General features: G+C 34.3%; 2 protein-coding genes across 4 annotated transcripts; one reads left to right on the top strand and one right to left on the bottom strand.

The window, feature by feature from the left end:
- The first annotated feature begins 1,140 nt into the window (after positions 1-1,140).
- Positions 1,141-4,517, top strand: LOC130799055 (tetraspanin-2-like). Its single transcript, XM_057662178.1, has 2 exons — positions 1,141-1,802; positions 3,856-4,517. The coding sequence occupies exons 1-2, from the start codon at positions 1,305-1,307 to the stop codon at positions 4,156-4,158; spliced, it is 801 nt and encodes a 266-aa protein (XP_057518161.1). The 5' UTR covers positions 1,141-1,304; the 3' UTR covers positions 4,159-4,517.
- A 2,024-nt stretch (positions 4,518-6,541) lies between these two features.
- Positions 6,542-14,835, bottom strand: LOC130799032 (uncharacterized). 3 transcript variants are annotated; one of them, XM_057662168.1, is made up of 8 exons: positions 14,352-14,835; positions 12,679-12,746; positions 12,028-12,175; positions 11,871-11,951; positions 10,588-10,674; positions 10,400-10,485; positions 9,625-9,745; positions 6,542-6,785 (listed from the first exon to the last, which is right to left on the bottom strand). In XM_057662168.1, the coding sequence occupies exons 1-8, from the start codon at positions 14,649-14,651 to the stop codon at positions 6,708-6,710; spliced, it is 969 nt and encodes a 322-aa protein (XP_057518151.1). In that variant the 5' UTR covers positions 14,652-14,835; the 3' UTR covers positions 6,542-6,707. The 3 variants fall into 3 exon arrangements, with proteins under 3 accessions (XP_057518151.1, XP_057518160.1, XP_057518159.1); XM_057662177.1 differs by having other exon boundaries at positions 6,542-9,466; positions 14,352-14,785; XM_057662176.1 differs by lacking the exon at positions 6,542-6,785 and adding an exon at positions 8,425-8,595 and having other exon boundaries at positions 14,352-14,785.
- Positions 14,836-15,656: the final 821 nt, after the last annotated feature.

A 15,656-nucleotide genomic window follows, 5' to 3' on the forward strand; every position in this document is an offset into this window, starting at 1 on the left:
ACTTTAAAATTAACAAAAAAATAGAATTATATATATATATATATATATATATATATATATATACCAAGACTATAATATATATTTATAGAGGCTACTCGAGGGTATAATTTACATACACTTCATACAACTTAAGAGAACAATAATGTATTATATATAATATACGATTGAATAGTACATTAATTAAAAAATAAGTTTTATTTGAAATATTTGGTTTAATTAAAAGATACAAATAAGGTTTATTTGTATCTTTTGTTTCAATAACAAATACAAATAGGAGTTGCTAATGAAATTTTTTTTACTATTGAAATGGACATGAGTTGGTGGATTGTTGGTTGAACCTCTATAAAAATAAGGGATTTTTTTTTTTGTTGTATATAAAAAGTTAAATTTTGAAATATTTAATGGTATGTAAATATTAATTTTATCTCTATTTGTGAAATTTGCATTATAATTATAATATTTGGTGAAAACAGCATCAATTACATTACATTAATTTTTTATTGAGACCGTCTCACCATGACTGACGATCTCAATTGGATTAACCTATACTCTAAAAAAAACTGCTGCCCTATTCAACTTAAATCTCATTGTTTTTTTAATGTTTTATTACTAATGAACTATTTGTATGGGCTCGTCTTACGATTAGATGGTCTCATTCAAGACTTGTTGATTACATTATTAAATGTGTAATTTGCATTAAAATTATAATCTATTTATTAAGAAATGATTTAATGCTTATTTAGTCTTAATTCCTAACGATTGTATATATCATTACCTAAAAAATAATTTTGTGAGATATAGGTTGTTAGTTTGTTTGACTAGCTGATAGCATTAACTTTACGGTTAGTTAGAAAACCAACTATTATGATGTATGATAAGAATTAGTTATTTACTGTTAACTTATTATAAAAAAAATGGCTTTAAAATTCATAAAACAATAAATAAGCTATTCATAATTAATTTTATGTTTTAACTTAAAAATTATTTATCAAATACTTCTTTTTACCGTCTGTCCTTTTAAAATATATAATATATTCTAAGGCCTCAACCATTAGCTTATAGTGATTGTTAGATCTCGAAATATGGATATACTCGTGCTCAAACATGACCGACCAAACTCACCTTTAATAGAACGGACAAGTAGTCAACACTCAACATATACACATACTGCAAGTGCCTAGGGGCTAGGAGTTTCCACTCCAAACTTCACACCTTTCCTGTCCTTCCTAAAAATTCCCCATAATCATCTCAGCATTTCATCCTTTATTTGTCTTCCATTTCCAACCCAATAACCAAAAATAATCATGGGATTAAGCAACAACCTAACAGCAACAGTAAACTTCATAGCTCTCCTATGTTCAATCCCCATCACAGCTTCGGGCCTTTGGCTGGCTTCCAAGCCCGACAATGAGTGTGTCCATCTCTTCCGTTGGCCCGTCGTTGTGCTGGGCTTCAGCATCTTAGTCATATCCTTAATGGGCTTTGTTGGGGCTTACTACTACAAAGAAGGCCTCTTAGCTCTTTACCTTTGTTGTATGGCTATACTAATCACTCTGCTTCTTGTTGTACTCATATTTGCATTTGCTGTAACCACATCCGATGGGTCTGTCTGGGTTCCGGGTCGTGGGTATAAAGAGTATAGACTTGAAGGATTCTCTAGCTGGTTTCGGAACCATGTTACAAATGATGAGAATTGGTATAAGATTAGGAATTGTTTGATTGATACCAATTTTTGTGCTAAGCTTACTTCTCAGTTTGTTGGTGCTCCTGATTTCTTTGTTGCTCATATATCTCCTCTCCAGGTAATCCACTCCCATCTATTTCTATGCCAACTTGCTCTATTTTCTTTTAAAAAAAAAACTTCACTAACAAAATTACTATTTTGTGAATATCCTTCCAAAATATTTGCCCACAAACAAATAATTCTAATTCCAACTTCTACGGTTTCTTTTAAATTAGGCCGGAGTTATTGCGTGTATAATCGAGAAAATGCACATATTTTATAAACCAAGAAAAATCATCTTTTAATCCATTGATATCATCCCAACACCCCCTCAATGCGAGCCCTCGTCAAGTTCGTTTATGAAAGTAATCAATGAGGGTAGAAGCACTATTTTTTACGGACCTAACATTTAGTGTAATTGAACTTTAGGCTTTGGTACCATTAAACTAGGCTGAACTGATTGTGATAACAATCAGAAAAACATAAAATGAACACTTTATAAGTCAATAAGATATCATTTGAAAATTATTTCACAAGTCAATAAGATATTATTTGACAATAAAAAAAAAATATAACTTATAAAATATATACACTCCTACAAAAAATATTATTACTCAAACGTCTTACCCCCAGACCACTCCAAGTAGTAGGTTTTTGTTTAAATGTTTTTTTAATTGCATGTATAAAAAAATTAAATCTTATAGTAAAAAAATTTAATGTTTACCGACCTACTACATTTCGGCTCGGCGGGGGTGTGAATATGAGCAGTCTTTCACTCTCGACAAAAGTAGGTACCCCCACAAGCCAAATTATAGTGAACAACTGAACATGCACTCTATCTCTCGCTTTGTACTTGGTCTACTCTACTCACCGTCCACCTGTGATTCTATTACAACGTAGTACTACTAATTCACCCGACAAAGTCATGAATGCAGAGATAGTATTATGAAGGATTTACTGATTTAGTACTATTTGTTACGCCTTACAAGGATGGAATTCTTCAATTCTTAAACACAATCTTTGTCAAATAGTGGTAGCTTATTTCTAAAATGATCTAGAAGATAAAGTGGGTCCAAAATATAGTTTGTGAATCACCTATGCTTTATTTTCCTGCTTACAAATGCTAATGCAAGGGTCCACTTGTGGGTCATGGGTGCATTGTTTTACCATCAATTGTTAGCTTTAAGTCACATCGGCTTATTATTGCTACGAAATGTATTCTATTCGTTTTGTATTATTTTGATATGTTGGGTGAACTTTTTCACTCAAATGATCGAGACAGAGGAGTAATATAGGTTTAGTCAACTCCATTTTTAGTAATTCATTAACATTTTGGTTTCTGCTTTATAGTTTTCAAATTTTGATTCAAAAATTGATTGGAAATTCTATAGTAGTAATATAATACTACTCTTATGTATGTGGGGAATCCAACTTTCTTGTTTCTTTAAATCTAAAGAATCAATCTTTTTGATCACACTCAAGGAAAGTGCTATGGTCCAACCTAAAAGCAAATAAGAGTATAGATTAACTTAGAAACATATATTCTCTTCAGTGTAGCAGGTAGAATTCAAAAAAGCAATTCATTGTCTACAAGCTGAGGCATATTATCTTGTGAACATGGAGGAATCTAAACACGGGCTACTATACCATATCTTGGGTCGTTTGATTAAAAATTTTATTCAACAATAAATTGCGAGACATACTTAAAAAAAAGTGTTGGGCCCACTTTATACCAATATTTTAGATTCACCCCTACTTATAAAACATTGAGACTATTTTATATTTCGCTTATGGTTTTAGATGCTGATTTGAAAAAACTTTGATGAATTTATTTTATTGATTTGTAGCCTCTCTATCTAATTTATCTAATTCGAATTATAATTAAAATGCACAATTTACTTGAGATCAAACTAAAATAGACCTTAAAATCCGTGGCGATAACTAGAGTAGTGAATCGTAAATCTATGAAGAATAAGATTATTTAATGATAGAACAAGTATTTGATTTTCATTAAAACAAGTCATCTTATAATTGTTGATGGGTCTTTATGATATTGAATTATAGGTCCTTTTTGAATGAAAATGTGTAATGACCTTATTACTTAATCTGAAGTTTTCATTCTATTATTACAGTCGGGATGCTGTAAACCTCCAGAACTGTGTGGTTACCAGTATGTAAACCCAACAATGTGGACCAACCCGACAAACCCAGCAGCTGACCCAGATTGTACATTATGGAGCTCCGACCAAAGCCAACTATGCTACAACTGCAACTCCTGCAAAGCTGGCCTGTTAGGAAACCTAAGGAATGAATGGCGGAAAGCGAATATTATCCTCATTGTGACAGTCATTGTGCTCATTTGCGTTTACGTGATCGCTTGCAGTGCATTCAGGAATGCACAAAATAAAGATCTCTTTCGGAAAAACAAGTCTTAAATTCGGAAATTATGATCTTCAAAATTCAATTTTAAACCCGACCCAAACCCTGAAATGCCCATTTAATGTAGTCGAAATTCGTACATAGAATGTGCAAGTGTATGCTCAAAGTGTGGAAGAACTGATAGAACACAGAACAAGTTGGGTAGTGGCATATTGATCATAGATCATAATGTAGGAACTTTTTGGAATTGATTCCCAGCAGTATGATCTTTTTTAGAGGAATTAGATTCCCATTCAATTTTTAATGTAATTTGTGATTATTCCCAATTCTGTAGTGGATAACTTTGGGCTTGTTCTTGTATGAATTATGATTCTGATTTGACCAATGGGCACTTCATATTGTTTCTTGTTTTTCATCCATTATTATTCACTCTGTCAATCCCAATTTAGGGATATGGGATTCTGTGGTTGAAAAGTGGAGCATTTTGGAATTTGCAAGGAGAATGGAAGTGATAGTCAATTAGGAATTTTAAGTATGATTTGCCGATTAAGAATTACACTTTATTTTGAAATCCGTCATAGCTCGACTTTAAAAAGCTCTAAAATGACTTGAATGATAGGATTGAATGTAAGACCTCAAAAAAATTAGAATAACAATGAGGGAATTTATATCGATGATTATTGAAACTAATTTCTTAGTTGTCAATCAGTATTAGACAAAGGCGTATAAAGTATATATTCTGTTCGCAACAATTTTCCACATTAATTTGTTTTGGTTTACGAGTTACGACTACATTATTGTTGTTGCTGCCGACAAACAAAACTACATATGTCCTCTTAAGTTTGCTACATTTCCTTTTGTAGAAATAGTCCCCATCACTTTTTCTAATTCACATCCACATTATATTTCTTTTTGACATCATCCACATAATCTATATTTTTTGTTTTATCCACTAAACAACTAAATTACTCTTTTAATACTTCCTCTGATTTTAATAGTTGATACACTTTTGCTTTTCACGCTATCCAATACACGATTAATATTTTTAATTTTATATAATAAAAAATTCTAAAAAATTAATATTATGAAAAGACGCATTAAAACGAATCAAACAAGATCCTACTTGACTATGTTTTACATTATACATGGAAAAATATATACTAAATAAAATCAGTTAATAAACAATGATTACTACAGGAACTATTGCAATTAATAAAATCCAAAGGAAATATTTTGCGTGGATTTAAAACCCATTCAAGATAGACAGAGGTGTAGTAAAAAAAAAAAAAAAGCTAATCTTATCTCTGACAATTGGTGGGGAGGACAACTTTGGGAGGCACCCATAAAACTATTTTGGTTAACGTGAATGGACCGACGTTACCGACACCAATCTTGGTTGCCTTGCTCTACAATTCTATAATCACCAATGTAATTGGTTTCCGTTAAGATTAGTGAAATGAACAATAAAACAAACATCAACCTCAATAATGCAATCCCTCACATGGCGTGTGCCCTTGAGACTTGAGAGTTAAGGCCTTCTTTTGTTTTATATCAAAAAATAAGCATCACATATTGTTTCAAACACTTATATGATTCTATCCTAGTAACTTGAAATGTCTACATCTCATGTTTTTTTCATGTGATTATGCGTACCCGTCAAAATCCATATCAAATTGTACTACCATTTCTATATATAAATGGGTTCGTATTACCATATAAAATATGTTAAAAACACTCACTTCGATCGACAAGACTGACAAGGACGAAAAAGGTTTGGCCATGAATGATAGTTTCAGGAGTTAGAATATGTTAAATCCACATCATACTATATTTTAATTGTTCCAAGTCTCTTGGATGGGATCTGTGATATTGTTTACATCAATAACAATGGTCATGAAAGATAGTGTGCTATGTGTATAACATGTTGGGATTGTTATTCCACATCGATGGTGTGCAACACTTTATGTTTTTGGGACGGTATCTCCTTGACTTATGGGGTGTGTGCGCCTCGTATTTCCCTAATAATATGTTGACATTTACAATAAGTCCAGTCCAACTTAACTTAACAAGTTTAAACCCCCAACTTTCATATTTATGGTTATGTCTCAAGTGACCATTGGCTAGATTGTCCCATGAACCAAATATGTATGAGGTTTTGTACTTATCAGAGCAACTCAAAGGCACAGGACGGATGACTAATCTTCACTGAATTGAGTGATTGAGTCATGAGACAAGGGTTAATGCTATATGTACAACTCCACGACTGATTTCGATAATAGTTATTTGAAATTTAAAAGAAAGTTTCTCGCCAGAAGGCTGATAATTTTCAAGCCTGTTTCAATAACTGAGGCATATATATTTTCACCCTCTTGTAAACAAATACAGCAAAATAATAGGAAGAGAAAGCATATGTTAGCTTTCTATATAATTCAGCTAACCTAAAAAATATGAACCATAGAAGTTGGGAATCTCTTTATTTTCTACAATATGCGTATCAGAATCAGAGCACAGAAAAGGCTAAAAGGTTGTTAATTTGTGGTGAGAATTTTACAACATACCACTTGCTGATGAAGATGCCGAGACTCAAAAATCCAATAAAATCAACTTATGCTGTTGATACCTTCCTGGAATATACTATGTACATCGGATCTGAGCGACCGGGGTTGGGAGATATGTCCACAGCCTGCAATGGCAGTACAAAAAGAATGCAAACTTATTCGTCTACTTAGGATGCCTATCATTGGAGATTATTATCTTAATTGTAGTATCTCATATGCAACGGGGAAGTTATCGAGATCACTTGCATATATTAGATTAGACAGTAATCAAAACAACAATGGAATTGAAATTCATAATCTTTTACACGATGCGATCTTTCCCAATTCCGTTTTAAGTATCTTTTACATAACATAAGCAAAAGCTACAAAACTAGCTTACATATGGTCTAGTCTTTTACATCTGATCAGATGTGTCATATATCGGCAGAGGAGGGATGCTTTGCTCATGCCTAAAGAAGTTATCGGGGTCAAATTTCGTCTTAATCTTCACAAGCCTGTTGTAATTATTCTTATAGTACATAGTGGCCCAAGCAATCGCTTGTATAAAGTTAAAGTTGTCATCTTTGTTCATACCCAAATCAAGATCCTTATAGTTCACATATGATTCCCTAGGAAACATTGATACGTAAGGCGTCATATAGTTATATAGCTTCCTAACCCATTCCATGTGCCTACGTTCACTACTTTCCCCATCGGACCACGCTATCACATACTGGATCATAAATTTGATCCCATTTCTGTGAGGAAATGGGGTCTCTGACTCCGGTATCTTACTCATCATCCCGCCATATGGGGTCAAGATCATTAGAGCATTTTCATCATCTGCGTACCTCCTCCATATTCCTTCCAGTCCAGTTTCTGGAATAGGTACCTTAACATAGTCCGACTTTGCCTTAAAGTAGTTTATGAATGTTGGCTTTCCTTCAAGTAGGACTTCCGGTTTCGTGCCAGTGGGGTAATTAGCAATATAAAGGACTGACTCTATCCAACTAATTTCAGATGTGTCTTTATTTTTCAATCTTAGTTCAGGAAAATCACGCTGCATAACTTTGAGCAGCTGATCAACTTGTCCAAGATACAAGGCCTGAAACAAACCCAGCACAGTTTTGTCACCTTTTGGGGTTTTGGAGCTTTGTAATATGGCTCGGATGAAGAGATTTTCATCTGTCTTATCGGCAACTTGTTGCCATTTATATAATATCTTTGTTAAGTTTTGCTCCAAGGTCTTTGCAACAGTGAAAACCGTCACTTTCTCCGGTACCGGGACTAACTTAACCTTCCACGCTAAGATAACCCCGAAATTACCACCTCCACCCCCTCTAAGGGCCCAGAACAAATCCTCCCCCATAGACTCACGATCCAGCACCCGCCCATGGGCATCAACCATTCGAACATCGAGAACATTGTCAACACCGAGGCCATACTTTCTCATCAATGGACCATAGGCCCCCCCGGTGATGTGCCCTCCTACTCCTAAGCTGGTGCACAGCCCTGCAGGGAATCCATGGACCTTGCTCTCCACCGATATCCTGTAGAAGAGCTCACCTATAGTAGCACCAGCCTGCACCCAAGCACTGTTATCTTCAATGTCAACTGTTACCATTCGGAGTTTTGCCATGTCAAGGATAACAAAGGGAGTCTCCATCTCAGATGCATACGAGACACCTTCATAATCGTGGCCCCCACTACGAACTCTGAGCTGAATCCCAAGCTTTTTAGCACATATCACAGAAGCTTGAACATGGGATTCATCAGTTGGCATTACTATTATTTCAGGTTTTCTCACAGACGGCATGAGATATCTAAGGTTTTGAGCTGTGGATTGAAGGATGATAGAGAAGGAAGAGTTGGCTTCTGTATAACATGATGGGGGAAGCGGGCCATTGGAACCTATATTTTTGTGAAAGCATTGGAGAAAATTCTGTTGGATTGAAGCTGCCGAAGCCCAGGAGGCATGTAAAGTCAGAAGCAGACTGATTGAAAGAACTTTAAAAGGCATTGTAAACTTGGCGTTCTTTGGGTTTAACATTTCAAGAGAATTAATCGACTGTCTATGAATGTTTAATTTTCTATAATGATACTTATAGAGGCTCGTAAAAATACAGTTGACATAATGCATATGTCATGCTTATAAACGAAGCAACGAATTATTCTATTGGATTCCCACTCCTTTCATAGCCATCTAAACTCTAAAGAGCTATTTGCTGCACAATGCAGATTAAGTGCTGGTTACTCGATGAAGAAATTTTGGGTCTCAAAAGTTGGCATTATGTCACGTCACATTGCCAAACTTAGAAATATGTTTCTTGAAGGCTGATTTAGCTGCAAACATTGACATTCTTAGGCATAACTTATAGATTTATTTTGTTTCAAATGTTTCTTTGAAGTTTGATTCGTAGCTGAATATGATCTAAACTTGCATTCTAAGTAAGGTTTGTCTAAATGAAGACTTGACTATCCAATACTGTATAAGGTCACAGTATAAATTTACAAAATACATGCAGGATATCGTAAGAAAAATATTTGCATCTTACGTTTTCAAACTAAGCTGAGCATTATCAAAAGTCTTCAAGAAGGTGAATTTCTGCGTAGAATAATTTTTTAAGCAACTAAAGTTTACCCAAAATATGTGCATGACAATTGGAAAAATATACGTGATATCGCACAACAAATTCCATTATCTTAATGCCATTAAATCATTAATGATTGTGGAGAGTTTGGGGGTTAGATGTACGCAACCTTGTCTGTGTTAATGATGACAAAGAGGTTGTTTCTAGTTGACCTTGGTAGCAAACATCATCAGCAACTTCACATAAATAAGCTCCAATAATCAGCAACTTCTCATGATTTAATGAGTCATTTTAATCCAAAACCAAAGAAGTGATATCGCACACGGAATAGAAAACAAGTCTAAAACAATAAGATTTTTTCAACGAAAAAGAAGAGTTACTATGACGTAATTACCTTTGGAGGTTCAAAACCTCCCGCATAATGAAAATAAGCTCCAACAATTAGAATATGATCAGCATCACCAGTAGATGTCCAGATTGAGATCGCTTTAGTCCAAAAGCACCGATTAGAGAAGCTGGACATTTACATGAAACACAAGAATCAATATTACAGACAAGTCGACTAGAAAATAGAAGGCTGAGTTTGGAGTAGAAATAACAAAATTTCCAGAAACTTGTATCATTTGAGATAAGATACCATCTGATCTGTGATTGGACACAATGAGCATAGGCCAAAAATTACTCATCCCGGGATTAAAAAATTGTTAAAGCTTACATTGATAAACAAATTCTTTCTATGGACTGCCATTACGGATTCTTAAACAAATCCAAGGGATGGGTGTGTCAAGGAACCAACTCAAACAAAAGCTTAAACTGGTGGTTGAGACCCTAGGATATGTTATATGCTCTAACATGCCCCCTAACATGAGAGTCCATTGGGCTAGAAGTGTCAATGCGCACAAGTGCTGAATATTCCACTTTAAATGAGGGGGGTTGTTATTCTAACTCTTGACCTCTTAATACACTGGCTCTGGCTCTGATAATATCAAGGAACCAACTCAACCAAAAGCTTAACCTAATGGTTGAGGCCCCAAGATATGTTATATACTCTAACAGGGTGCAGATAAAATGTGAAGAGAAAGACTTAATGATGCGTTTACAGGTAGTTTTCTTACAGTAGATTGATCAGCGTACAAGAGCTAAAACGAAAAAATACATAGAATAATCACCTCATAATAGCCAAGCCACCAGGTTTCAGAATCCTTTGCATTTCCTTGAATACCTCCAGTGGTTTTGTTAGATAATCAACACTTACCTACACATAGTTGATCGATAAAAAATGTATTGTGCAAACAATAATGAAAAGATTATTTGACATTTCTTATTTTGTCTATGTTATGATGAAAGATGACCATACCACATTAGTGATAATGTCAAAAGAATTATCTTCAAATGGAAGCTTAGGATTAACATTCAAATCTTGCACAATATATTCAGTGAGGACCTGCAAAAACAGGAATTGTAAAGACTTTGCTCAGTTCATAGAATGTATAAATATCATAAGTCGTACAGCTTTATTAGTTACTCCCTTTGTCTCTAATGTGTGTGACATGTGTCCCATTTGACTAGAGTATGTGAAAGCTTTTCGGTAGAGTATGGGGCAACCTAGGGATAGAAGAAGTATTAACTTTACCGTTTCTTAACTGGTCCTTTCAATTATGGCCAGTTCTTGAAGCATTCTGGTTAGCCGACCGCCTAGGGCCCCCAAGTAAGGGGCCTCAAATATTAAATGGTACTATTCAGGTGCAACACTTTTTGAGTGATTTGTTTGTAAACTTTCTTATATTTGAAGTAATATGATGTTACAATACATTTTGTCTATAATTATTTTTCTTGAAGTGAAAATTTTTTTATCTTCTAATATAATAAAGGGCCCCATTTTAAAAGACATTGCAAAAATAAATAGGACCTCCAAAATCTTTGTTCCGCCCTTTCTTTCAATGGATCATTATATAACATGATAGAAGTATTATTTACCCACATTAAGTACAAATATGTTTTCTTAAAAGAAAATGAAACTAGAAAACACGTTTGGTGCAATCTAACTTCAACCCACCAAAGTTCTTTCGCGACTACTACTTTGAAACAGTTAAAAAATGCTATTACAAGTGTGATTATATGATTAAAGCTAGTGTTAGCAAGGCTGAAAGTTTCTGAGCACTGAAGTATATACAATAGAGTTGACCGATAACATAATGGCTGCTCCTTAGAGAAAGCCAAGAATCTGAACATTTAATCGATTTCTCTTCGCTATACAGTCTCCTAACTCCTCTTACAAAACGAATTTTCAGCCATACATCGTCTTCTGAAAGCCATTTTGTTGGTTAGAAGGGCTAGTTTTGAGCAGAAGGACAAAGGAAAGACAATGATACAGGAAAAAAAAGAAAGGAAAGATTTTAAATATAAATTATTTTCTGGAAAAATGCAACCTAGAAAACACCCAAACCCTTTTGATGATAACCTACTTTAAAGATCCCATCCAAGTTGGAAAACTTTTGCAGTTAAAATATCCAAAATTGAATAGACAAAAAAAATATTATTTTTGAATGATCGCTTGATGTAACAAACTAATTAAGAGACAAAATAACAAGCATATAGAAGTACATAATGTGAAATTAATACATAGAAGACGGGTCTTACTGGGTTCCTCTTGAGCTCTTCCTCGTTCATGCCCATTCCCACTATCCTTTCCTGCTTGTAGCCTTTTGGAAAATGACTAACCTAGAGGAAAGGAAACACATGAAGATACATGATTGAACATTCTCAGAAAAGAGATGATTGGTTTTGGATGACTCACCCAGCTGCTACACATATCCAACATACTAACTCCTGGGGTGTTACTTGTAGGAAAAACCTTTGAGTAATATTTAGTAAGTGCAGCAATAGCATAATCATCAATGTGAGTAACAAAACGCGGTGAATCATAGAACACTGTATCACTTGACCTGCAAAATAATTCTATAGTGAGCCAAAGAGGATGATGTATTTGCGAAGTTAAAACTACTATATGGGAACACAGGTGCTGACGCTCGTCTTATAGAAGAATTACACTACTGCAATAAAAATTATCAGGATCAATTTTAGGTTTAGACATCTTCAAGGTTAGCAACTTGTAAAATGTACCAAATACTGCAAAGAATACCTACGCATGAATGGAAGTTAAAAAACGATGCAAGGTTTACAAGGAGTGGAAGCTATTACATCATAAGCATATATCATACAACGAGTCCCATAATTGCCTTCCTCATAAGTGTCCAAAGTTCGTTCAGTAGTTACCCCTTACGTCCCCATCTCATTTCCTCACGTGGGAAGTTTTTGATATATTGGGGGTAAACTTTGTGAAGAAAGGGAGCAGACACAAAGACCAAATATCAATGAAGCAAAATAATGGTGCATATTGTAACTCCAGATTAAATAAAGATTGCATAGCAGTTCTTTAAAACCTTACTCATCATAGCGCTGAAAATCTTCCTCCTTAAATGGAAACTGCTCCGGCCATTCTACATTTGTCAATACCTTTATGATGAAAAGCAAACAGTCACATTAAGCCAACAAATGAGAGTTTGTACTAATATTTACTTTATATATCTAGAGCAGCTTCAACAATCCAAAAGCTAAGTGAAATATCCCCACTCGTCCAATGCTAATGCCTCGAACATCTAAGCTAAGCTTCTTCCATAGAAAAGAACGCAGTAGTATAACGGTAAACGAATTATAACAACCTAGAGTATACATAATAATAGATTGGTCAAATTAACAAATTTCTAGACTTAATATCAAGGTTTAGAATCTAATTTGTGAGAACTTAAAAGTAACACCCTTTTTCTCTAATGTTTGTGTTAAGGATCCTACTCAACCAAACGTTTAAACAAATGGTGTAGGCTTGTATAGGATATGTTATATATTCTATCACACCCGCTCACACATGAGTCCTTTAGGATAAAGCCTAGAAGTGTGGATGTTATACATACTCTATTTATTGTCCTTAAAACATTTAACTTGAAAAGATGAGTGGTGGATAAGATTCAAACCCGTGACTTTCCATAGCGTTGAGTTCTGATACCATGTCAAAGAATCAAGCCAATCAAAATTAAGCTAATGGTTGTAGCAACAGATATGTTATATACTTTATAGATGGTTGATGTAGTGATGAGTTCATGTGCAATTTTGCACGGAAATTCCTATCAGAATGTGACAACATCTATAAGAAATTTTTGAAGTATGCAATTCTATTACACTATGCTTGGATATCCAAGGAATGGAAGGGGAAGGGGTAGGAAGGGAAAGGAAGGGGAGGGGTAAGGATGGACCTTTAAGGGAAGGGAGAAGGAAATAAATAGGTGTTTTCCCTTTAAATATTTCCACTTTAGGAGAGATTGTATACTTGTATTCTTTTAACAAAATTTATCCATGTTTTCTCTCCCAACCCCTCCCCTCCAAATATTGTACTCCCTTTTTGTTATCTAAACAATGGATATTTCATCCATCTAAATCTCTCCCTTCCTTTTCTTCCATTTATCTCTATCCAAACATGGTGTTAGTGATGGATGGCAATGGCAAGGTACAAAATAAAATCAAAACTTAGGGGATAAACAAAATCAGCACAGAATTAAAGCCGCAAACCTGAAACGCTATTTACAAATTCATTACCATAATGCATAATCTCTAATTTGGTTAATGGTACTAATTGCCGGTAATGAGAATAATTTATAGTGTAAATTTTCATAATACGTAAACAGGCTGTAATATCAAGCGTGTTTGCTCAATTGTTCCATATGATCCAACTATTATGAAGAGGCTAGATTTGCACTACGCCAAAATAGCCCTTTTGGCACGTGACTTCTATTTTTCTCAATTTGAACCGACCTTTGCAACCCTATTTCACGATTGAGCATGAATAATTTAAGAATAACAACAGACAATCATCCACACAAAAGACCTAAAACTACACAGCAAGAGCCAAGCAATAATTTTGATACCAAACAACAAGAATTTCCCAAAATTAAACCAACATTATAGGTCTCAAATTACCATAAATTGCCAAAACAACAGAAACCCAGAAAATAAAAACACAAAAATAAGCAAACCCACAATCAGAATTCTCAATAAAAGAAATCTCACCTCTTCAACGGCACTCTTCTGCCTAGCAAAAGCCAAAAAAGAATTCTCCTTTTGGATACCAAACATGTTGAGAAATTGAGACCAAGAACAACTGACTCCAAAACCCAAAAGTAGGCGACGATTTGTTCTGTTCCTGTTTATGTTGTTAATCTTAACACAATTGTTATGTCCAGAAAACAATTTGTAAGGGATGATTTTAGGGTGAAAATGAGGAAATGAACAAACAAATTTAGAAACAGAGGAAAATGAAGTGAAAGAAGGGGAAGTACCAGCGAGAATTGGTTTAAGGAGGTTAGCCATTTGTGGGGGTTCGTTAATTTGGTCTTCACTTGTTGAGTGAACATCCAAATTATCATAGTATTGATTTTTGGGAAGTTTTTGGACGTGATTTTGATAATGGTTGATAGCATTTTGAGGATGATGTGGCTCTTTTGTGTCTCTATATTTTCAAGCAAGTATGACATCTTCTCATTTGAAATTGAAGTATACAATTAGTGTATTTTTTAGTTGTTCGCATCAAGATTATAAATGATTCAACATTTCTTAGTTGAGACGATCTCTAAAAGAGACATCCAACTAATAGGTCGGTCCATTTTGATTATCAAATTTATAAAAAAAAAAGAATTGAATTAAAAAATAAATGTACGAGTCAGACGTCATTTTCAACTTCTTTGCTTCAGTTTCCATAATCATCATTTGAACTCATCTCTTCCGCAGAACTCCTCCATTATCTTGCTTCTTCTTTAGTTTCTCATTCAATTGATTCGTTGGTAAATCATCTTCTCAAAGGTTTACTTAAAGGTTAGATTTTTCCAAACATTCGTTTTAAAAATTCAATTTTTTGATTGTGCATTGGTTTTGTTTCAATAAATTTTTTTTCTGCATTTTGCTTGGTATTTCATCTTCAGTTTTCATTATTTGGTATTTAGTTTTTTTCAACAGCCGTTCAGTTTCGTTCCAATGTCGTAAGTTTAGAGTTATGTATGTTGATTGTTGGAGTTATATTTGTTGATGTTTGACATTCCCTTTGGCGTTATATTTGTTGATTTTTCGGTTTTTTTGACATGTAGTTGTTGGATTTTCGTTTTAGGGTTTTAGAAATGGATAACATAAACGACAATGATGCCTTGTCAACTGTATTTGCAAAGAAGAACAAGAAAGTTTCATCTAAAGATTACAATGACAAGTCCAAACAGCCAGAAGTTGCTGATAAGGCACCCAAACAAAGAGCTCCCAGACTACAGACTTCTTTGGTAAAATTAGAGACCGATGAAGGAATGTAAGTTTATAATTTTGACATAATTT

This window comes from Amaranthus tricolor, chromosome 1 (genome assembly GCF_026212465.1).
Source record: "Amaranthus tricolor cultivar Red isolate AtriRed21 chromosome 1, ASM2621246v1, whole genome shotgun sequence".
Taxonomy (NCBI): Eukaryota; Viridiplantae; Streptophyta; class Magnoliopsida; order Caryophyllales; family Amaranthaceae; genus Amaranthus; species Amaranthus tricolor.